General features: G+C 39.5%; 1 protein-coding gene across 1 annotated transcript; it reads left to right on the forward strand.

Annotated features, from left to right (window-relative positions):
- Positions 1-8,587: 8,587 nt before the first annotated feature.
- On the forward strand, positions 8,588-8,983 carry SYCN (syncollin). Its single transcript, XM_063433216.1, has one exon. It carries the CDS (start codon positions 8,588-8,590, stop codon positions 8,981-8,983), a length of 396 nt encoding a protein of 131 aa, XP_063289286.1.
- The last annotated feature ends 833 nt before the right edge of the window (positions 8,984-9,816 follow it).

Here is a 9,816-nt window from a genome sequence, read left to right on the forward strand (position 1 = left end):
ATAATGTACGGCTGCTGTCAGTTTATAATGTACGGCTGCTGTCAGTTTATAATGTATGGCTGTTGTCGGTTTATAATGTATGGCTGTTGTCAGTTTGTAATGTACGGCTGCTGTCAGTTTATAATGTACGGCTGCTGTCAGTTTATAATGTACGGCTGCTGTCAGTTTATAATGTACGGCTGCTGTCAGTTTATAATGTATGGCTGTTGTCAGTTTATAATGTATGGCTGTTGTCAGTTTGTAATGTACGGCTGCTGTCAGTTTGTAATGTACGGCTGCTGTCAGTTTATAATGTACGGCTGCTGTCAGTTTATAATGTATGGCTGCTGTCAGTTTATAATGTACGGCTGCTGTCAGTTTATAATGTATGGCTGCTGTCAGTTTATCATGTACGGCTGCTGTCAGTTTATAATGTATGGCTGCTGTCAGTTTATCATGTACGGCTGCTGTCAGTTTATAATGTACGGCTGCTGTCAGTTTATAATGTATGGCTGTACGACTGCTGTCAGTTTATAATGTATGGCTGCTGTCAGTTTATAATGTATGGCTGCTGTCAGTTTATAATGTATGGCTGCAGTCAGTTTATAATGTATGGCTGCAGTCAGTTTATAATGTATGGCTGCAGTCAGTTTATAATGTATGGCTGCTGTCAGTTTATAATGTACGGCTGCTGTCAGTTTAATATGTACGGCTGTACGGCTGCTGTCAGTTTGTAATGTATGGCTGCTGTCAGTTTATAATGTATGGCTGTTGTCAGTTTATAATGTATGGCTGCTGTCAGTTTATAATGTATGGCTGCTGTCAGTTTATAATGTACGGCTGCTGTCAGTTTATAATGTATGGCTGCTGTCAGTTTATAATGTACGGCTGCTGTCAGTTTATAATGTACGGCTGCTGTCAGTTTATAATGTACGGCTGCTGTCAGTTTATAATGTATGGCTGTTGTCGGTTTATAATGTATGGCTGTTGTCAGTTTGTAATGTACGGCTGCTGTCAGTTTATAATGTACGGCTGCTGTCAGTTTATAATGTACGGCTGCTGTCAGTTTATAATGTACGGCTGCTGTCAGTTTATAATGTATGGCTGTTGTCAGTTTATAATGTATGGCTGTTGTCAGTTTGTAATGTACGGCTGCTGTCAGTTTGTAATGTACGGCTGCTGTCAGTTTATAATGTATGGCTGCTGTCAGTTTATAATGTATGGCTGCTGTCAGTTTATAATGTATGGCTGCTGTCAGTTTATAATGTATGGCTGCTGTCAGTTTATAATGTACGGCTGTTGTCAGTTTATAATGTATGGCTGTACGGCTGCTGCCAGTTTATAATGTATGGCTCTTGTCCGTTTATAATGTATGGCTGCAGTCAGTTTATAATGTATGGCTGCAGTCAGTTTATAATGTATGGCTGCAGTCAGTTTATAATGTATGGCTGCTGTCAGTTTATAATGTACGGCTGCTGTCAGTTTATAATGTACGGCTGCTGTCAGTTTATAATGTACGGCTGTACGGCTGCTGTCAGTTTGTAATGTATGGCTGCTGTCAGTTTATAATGTATGGCTGCTGTCAGTTTATAATGTATGGCTGCTGTCAGTTTATAATGTACGGCTGTACGGCTGCTGTCAGTTTATAATGTACGGCTGCTGTCAGTTTATAATGTACGGCTGCTGTCAGTTTATAATGTACGGCTGCTGTCAGTTTATAATGTACGGCTGTACGGCTGCTGTCAGTTTGTAATGTATGGCTGCTGTCAGTTTATAATGTATGGCTGCTGTCAGTTTATAATGTATGGCTGCTGTCAGTTTATAATGTATGGCTGCTGTCAGTTTATAATGTACGGCTGTACGGCTGCTGTCAGTTTGTAATGCACGGCTGCTGTCAGTTTGTAATGTATGGCTGCTGTTAAGTTAATAATGTACGGCTGCTGTCAGTTTGTAATGTACGGCTGCTGTCAGTTTGTAATGTACGGCTGCTGTCAGTTTATAATGTACGGCTGCTGTCAGTTTATAATGTATGGCTGCTGTCAGTTTATAATGTATGGCTGCTGTCAGTTTATAATGTATGGCTGCTGTCAGTTTATAGTGTACGGCTGCTGTCAGTTTATAATGTATGGCTGCTGTCAGTTTATAATGTATGGCTGCTGTCAGTTTATAATGTATGGCTGCTGTCAGTTTATAATGTATGGCTGCTGTCAGTTTATAATGTATGGCTGCTGTCAGTTTATAATGTATGGCTGCTGTCAGTTTATAATGTACGGCTGCTGTCAGTTTATAATGTACGGCTGCTGTCAGTTTATAATGTACGGCTGTACGGCTGCTGTCAGTTTGTAATGTATGGCTGCTGTCAGTTTATAATGTATGGCTGCTGTCAGTTTATAATGTACGGCTGTACGGCTGCTGTCAGTTTGTAATGTACGGCTGCTGTCAGTTTGTAATGTATGGCTGCTGTCAGTTTATAATGTACGGCTGCTGTCAGTTTGTAATGTACGGCTGCTGTCAGTTTGTAATGTACGGCTGCTGTCAGTTTATAATGTACGGCTGCTGTCAGTTTATAATGTATGGCTGCTGTCAGTTTATAATGTATGGCTGCTGTCAGTTTATAATGTATGGCTGCTGTCAGTTTATAATGCATGGCTGCTGTCAGTTTGTAATGCATGGCTGCTGTCAGTTTGTAATGTACGGCTGCTGTCAGTTTATAATGTACGGCTGCTGTCAGTGACAATGAAGGGGGAAGTTATCACCATGGGTGACTTTAATCTTCCTGATGTGAATTGGAAAACAAAAATAGCTACTTGTGCCAGAAGCACTCATATTCTAAACTCCCTACTGGGATTGTCTCTAAAACAAGTCATTGAGGAGCCAACTCGTAAAGAGGCCATACTAGATTTAGTGTTAACAAATGGAGATTTGGTATCAGATATTACTGTAGGTGAAAGTTTAGGATCCAGTGATCATCAGTCAGTGTGGTTTAATATAAGAACAGTGACTGAGTCACACCACACAAAAACAAAAGTTTTAGACTTTAGAAAAACAGACTTTTCTAAAATTAGAATATGTGTAAAGGAGTCATTATCAGACTGGAGCAACTTAAATGGAGTCCAAAATAAATGGGATTATTTAAAAGCTGCACTACTGAAGGCAACCGAAAATTGCATTAGGCTTGTCAGTAAAAGCAAAAAATTCAAGAAACCACTGTGGTACTCCGCAGATGTGGCCAAAATAGTAAAAAACAAAAAGTTAGCATTTAGTAATTATAAAAAAAACCAGAGTGAGGAAGACAGAATGACCTATAAGATTAGGCAGAAAGAGGCTAAGCAAGTTATAAGAGCTTCCAAATCACACACAGAAGAGAAAATAGCACAGTCAGTAAAAAAGGGGGACAAAACTTTTTTTTAGATACATAAATGAGAAAAGAAAAGTAAAACAAGGATTAGTTAGATTAAAAACAAAAGAAGGAAGGTATGTAGATGAGGATAAAGGTCTAGCTGACTGCCTCAATGAATATTTTTGTTCGGTATTTACAGCTGAAAATGAAGGAAAGGGACCTCTGTTAAAAAAAAGGATAAATGAGTCATTTATTACATGTGAGTTTACAGAGGAAGAGGTTCTATTTCAACTGTCAAAAGTAAAGACAAATAAGTCAATGGGACCTGATGGAATACACCCAAAGCTATTAAAAGAGCTTAGTGGTGTACTAGCAAAACCATTAACAGATTTATTTAACCAATCATTGATAACAGGAGTAGTCCCAGAAGATTGGAAGTTAGCGAATGTTGTACCCATTCACAAGAAAGGCAGTAGGGAGGAGTCGGGCAACTATAGGCCAGTAAGCCTTACTTCAGTAGTGGGGAAAGTGATGGAAACCATGTTAAAGAATAGGATTGTTGAACATATAAAATCACATGGATTTCAAGATCAGAGACAACATGGGTTTACTTCAGGGAGATCATGCCAAACTAATCTTATTGATTTTTTTGATTGTGTAACTAAAATTATAGATCAGGGTGGTGCAGTAGACATTGCTTACCTAGATTTCAGTAAGGCTTTTGACACTGTTGTACATAGAAGGCTTATCAATAAACTGCAATCTTTGAGTTTAGATTCCAATATTGTTGAATGGGTAAGGCAGTGGCTGAGTGACAGGCAACAGAGGGTTGTAGTCAATGGAGTATATTCGAAGCTTGGGCTTGTCACCAGTGGGGTACCTCAGGGATCTGTACTTGGACCCATTCTCTTTAATATTTTTATTAGTGATATTACAGAAGGTCTTGATGGTAAGGTGTGTCTTTTTGCGGATGATACTAAGATATGTAACAGGGTTGATGTTCCAGGAGGGATAAGCCAAATGGCAAATGATTTAGGTAAACTAGAAAAATGGTCAGAGTTGTGGCAACTGACATTTAATGTGGATAAGTGCAAGATAATGCATCTTGGACGTAAAAACCCAAGGGCATAGTACAGAATATTTGATAAAGTCCTAACCTCAACATCTGAGGAAAGGGATTTAGGGGTGATTATTTCTGAGGACTTAAAGGTAGGCAGACAATGTAATAGAGCAGCAGGAAATGCTAGCAGAATGCTTGGTTGTATAGGGAGAAGTATTAGCAGTAGAAAGAGGGAAGTGCTCATGCCATTGTACAGAACACTGGTGAGACCTCACTTGGAGTACTGTACACAGTACTGGAGACCCTATCTTAAGAAGGATATTGATACCTTAGAGAGAGTTCAAAGAAGGGCTACTAAACTGGTTCATGGATTGCAGGATAAAACTTACCAGGAAAGGTTAAAGGATCTTAACATGTATAGCTTGGAGGAAAGACGAGACGGGGGGATATGATAGAAACATTTAAATACATAAAGGGAATCAACACAGTAAAGGAGGAGACTATATTTAAAAGAAAAACTACCACAACCAGAGGACATAGTCTTAAATTAGAGGGACAAAGGTTTAAAAATAATATCAGGAAGTATTACTTTACTGAGAGGGTAGTGGATGCATGGAATAGCCTTCCAGCTGAAGTGGTAGAGGTTAACACAGTAAAGGAGTTTAAGCATGCGTGGGATAGGCATAAGGCTATCCTAACTATAAGATAAGGCCAGGGACTAATGAAAGTATTTAGAAAACTGGGCAGACTAGATGGGCCGAATGGTTCTTATCTGCCGTCACATTCTATGTTTCTATGTTTCTAGTTTATAATGTATGGCTGCTGTCAGTTTATAATGTACGGCTGCTGTCAGTTTATAATGTACGGCTGCTGTCAGTTTATAATGTATGGCTGCTGTCAGTTTATAATGTATGGCTGTACGGCTGCTGTCAGTTTATAATGTATGGCTGTTGTCAGTTTATAATGTATGGCTGTTGTCAGTTTATAATGTATGGCTGCTGTCAGTTTATAATGTATGGCTGCTGTCAGTTTATAATGTATGGCTGCTGTCAGTTTATAATGTATGGCTGCTGTCAGTTTATAATGTATGGCTGCTGTCAGTTTATAATGTATGGCTGCTGTGAGTTTGTAATGTATGGCTGCTGTGAGTTTGTAATGTATGGCTGCTGTGAGTTTATAATGTATGGCTGCTGTCAGTTTATAATGTACGGCTGCTGTCAGTTTATAATGTACGGCTGTACGGCTGCTGTCAGTTTACAATGTATGGCTGCTGTCAGTTTATAATGTATGGCTGCTGTCAGTTTATAATGTATGGCTGTGTGGCTGCTGTCAGTTTATAATGTATGGCTGTGTGGCTGCTGTCAGTTTATAATGTATGGCTGTACGGCTGCTGTCAGTTTATAATGTATGGCTGCTGTCAGTTTATAATGTATGGCTGCTGTCAGTTTATAATGTATGGCTTCAGTCAGTTTATAATGTATGGCTGCAGTCAGTTTATAATGTATGGCTGCAGTCAGTTTATAATGTATGGCTGCTGTCAGTTTATAATGTATGGCTGCTGTCAGTTTATAATGTATGGCTGCTGTCAGTTTATCATGTATGGCTGCTGTCAGTTTATAATGTATGGCTGCTGTTTGTTTATAATCTATGGCTGTACGGCTGCTGTCAGTTTATAATGTATGGCTGCTGTCAGTTTATAATGTATGGCTGCTGTTTGTTTATTATCTATGGCTGTACGGCTGCTGTCAGTTTATAATGTATGGCTGCTGTCAGTTTATAATGTATGGCTGTATGGCTGCTGTCAGTTTATAATGTATGGCTGTATGGCTGCTGTCAGTTTATAATGTATGGCTGCTGTCAGTTTATAATGTACGGCTGCTGTCAGTTTATAATGTATGGCTGCTGTCAGTTTATAATGTACGGCTGCTGTCAGTTTATAATGTATGGCTGTACGGCTGCTGTCAGTTTATAATGTATGGCTGCTGTCAGTTTATAATGTATGGCTGCTGTCAGTTTATAATGTATGGCTGCTGTCAGTTTATAATCTATGGCTGTGCGGCTGCTGTCAGTTTATAATGTATGGCTGTATGGCTGCTGTCAGTTTGTAATGTACGGCTGCTGTCAGTTTATAATCTATGGCTGTGCGGCTGCTGTCAGTTTATAATGTATGGCTGCTGTCAGTCTATAATGTATGGCTGCTGTCAGTTTATAATGTATGGCTGTGCGGCTGCTGTCAGTTTATAATGTATGGCTGTACGGCTGCTGTCAGTTTATAATCTATGGCTGTGCGGCTGCTGTCAGTTTATAATGCTGTTCCAATCATCCTATCAGAGGGGTGGTGGACCTTCATATCCCATAACCCATTGTTAGACAGGTTTATGGGAAATTATCAGGGTCTCTTAATGGTTTGCGAGAAGTCTGCTGCAACACGAGACAAATCCACTAAACAGAGTAAATAGGAACAGTTTGCAGATAGGTAACATTTTCTTTTTATAATCTTAACTTGCTATTCAAAGTGAGAATTTAATGTGAATTCAAGGTGAGATGTCAGATTAAAGGAACACTACAGTGTCTAGAATACAAAGCAGTGTCCCTCATCCGCAACCTAAACAAAGAAACAAAGAAACAAAGAAACAAAGAAACATAGAAACACAGAATGTGACGGCAGATTAGAACCATTCGGCCCATCTAGTCTGCCCAGTTTTCTAAATACTTTCATTAGTCCCTGGCCTTATCTTATAGCTAGGATAGCCTGATGCCTATCCCACGCATGCTTAAACTCCTTTACTGTGTTAACCTCTACCACTTCAGCTGGAAGGCTATTCCATGCATCCACTACCCTCTCAGTAAAGTAATACTTCCTGATATTATTTTTAAACCTTTGTCCCTCTAATTTAAGACTATGTCCTCTTGTTGTGGTAGTTTTTCTTCTTTTAAATATAGTCTCCTCCTTTACTGTGTTGATTCCCTTTATGTATTTAAATGTTTCTATCATATCCCCCCTGTCTCTTCTTTCCTCCAAGCTATACATGTTAAGATCCTTTAACCTTTCCTGGTAAGTTTTATCCTGCAATCCATGAACCAGTTTAGTAGCCCTTCTCTGAACTCTCTCTAAGGTATCAATATCCTTCTGAAGATACGGTCTCCAGTACTGTGTACAGTACTCCAAGTGAGGTCTCACCAGTGTTCTGTACAATGGCATGAGCACTTCCCTCTATAGAGCTCCCTAGGAGTCCCCCCAACCGTGATCGCCGGCGACCGGGTAAGTTAAAAAAAAACGGAGGGCGTACTATTACGCCTGGCGGCGTTTAGAGCTGCTTAAAATAGGGCGTAATAGTACGCCCTCCGGTCTGAAAGGGTTAATGTGCATTTGGTTAATGTTATACTTTGTCGCATCCCTAATTCTTGAGATGCTGTAAATGCATTACACACATTAGGAATGTAGTCGATTTGTCTTATGCTAATATGGTTTGATGAAAAGAAAAAATCTCAGGCACTCACTGTGATTGTATCCAGGCAGGTTTATTTGCAACGTTTCGACCTGTCAAAGTCTTTATCAAGCCTGATATATAGTTTGATGTGGCTGGTACAACTTTTCTAATAATTTTGTTAGTTTGCTGTCCTTAAAAAAATAAATAAATAATAACTCTTGGACACAGCCCTGTCTTCTAGGAAAGAAAGTCAGGAGAACTATAGAGAGAGGAGATTGGGACCATGTGATTTGTGCTACGTTTGACTTTGAATGTTTGACAAACATGATCATTTACTATAGGGTGAATTGTGAGGAATTCAATGGGAATGTCAGTAATTTGGTTTGGTTACAATAGCCGTGCTGGCTCTGAGAATTCTTCTAAAATTGTTAGTTCTGCCTGAAATTATGAGGTGGATCTGTTACTGATAATGAGTTTCTTCATGTCCATTAACATGTTGCTTGTAGGTTCTTACTAAATACAGATATGACCTGCAGAGCATCACATCTACACAAGTTCCCTTTGCAATGCTCTGCCACTTCCTTGGCTCTGCCTTCCTCGTAACTTATTTTTCAACTATTCTCTGCCAGCTTTTTGAGGCCACACGCGGCATCTTTCCCACAGCTATCAGCTGGCACGAGCTCCAGAACTCACCTTGACCACAGCTAGGAGGTAACATCTGATAAGAATAGTTATAAAGCTCCCTGAACCCCCTCACCCTCACCGCAGCCAAAAACCATGAGAGTGCAGAGTGTTATCCTCCTGCCCCTGCTGATCTCGGCAGCCCTGGGTGCCTGCCCTCTGCCAGCGGATTTGAAAGATCCTGATGGAAACAAACTCTGCGCTCGTTTATACGAGGACAGCAGCCCCTACTATGACGACTGCTGTGGTGGGAAATACCTGGATGTTCAAGTGGGGGAAGATATCCCCTATATCAAACTTGGATGGAATAACCGTATATCTTCTGTGGTGGTGGCCCCAAGGTGCGAGCTGACCGTTTGGTCAAAGAAACCAAAGGATGGTTCCACACGTAAATTCAGCAGCGGGGCTTATCCACGACTTGAAGAGCTCAAAAAGGGTCTTTTCGGGACCTGGGATGACTCCATCTCTTCCTATTATTGCAAGTGTACTTAAAGAAGAAAGTAATATCTCAGCCGATTCTGTCTTCTCTGCAATAACAGCAAGTACAAAAGGAAGACAAGACAAAGAGAAGATGTCAAGGTTTTAACTGGCAAGCACCCTGTCACTTTTATTTTAAATCCAATTAAAAGCATCTCTCAAATCACAGTTGGTTTATTATCCTTTTTATGTGTCATGAAGATAAAACCCGGCTTTTAACTGAGAAGGTAAAGTGTACAAGAAAAAAACAAAAACGGTTAATATTGGAGAACTCTCTGACATAAAACTAGTTATTAAATGTACCAGATAAAACCTGGTTACTAATGGAAATGGTAAAGTCTACGAGATTAAACACGGTTATTAATGGAAAAGGTAAAAAGATAAAAGACAGTTATTCAAGGAGACGGTAAAATGTAAGAGATAAAACCTAGTTATTAGAGGAGAAGGTAAAGTCTAGACGATAAACCCTGTTTATTAATGGAGAAGGTAAAGTCTACGAGATAAACCCCAGTTATTAATGGAGAAGGTAAAATCTACGAGATAAAATCCGGCAATGAATGGAGAAGGTAAAGTGTTATTGATGTAAATGGTAAAGTCTATGAGATAAACCCCGGTTATTAATGGAGAAGGTAAACTCTACAAGATAAAATCCAGAAATTAATGGAGAAGGTAAAGTGTTATTGATAAATGATAAAAATCTACACGATAAACCCTGGTTATTAATGGAGAAGGTAAAGTGTAAGAGTTAACACCTAGTTTTTTAGTGGAGAAGGTAAAGTCTTCGAGATAAAATTTGGTAATTAATGGATAAGGTAAAGTCTAAAAGATAAATCTCGGTTATTAATGGA

Source organism: Pelobates fuscus, chromosome 9, assembly GCF_036172605.1.
Source record: "Pelobates fuscus isolate aPelFus1 chromosome 9, aPelFus1.pri, whole genome shotgun sequence".
Lineage (NCBI taxonomy): Eukaryota > Metazoa > Chordata > Amphibia > Anura > Pelobatidae > Pelobates > Pelobates fuscus.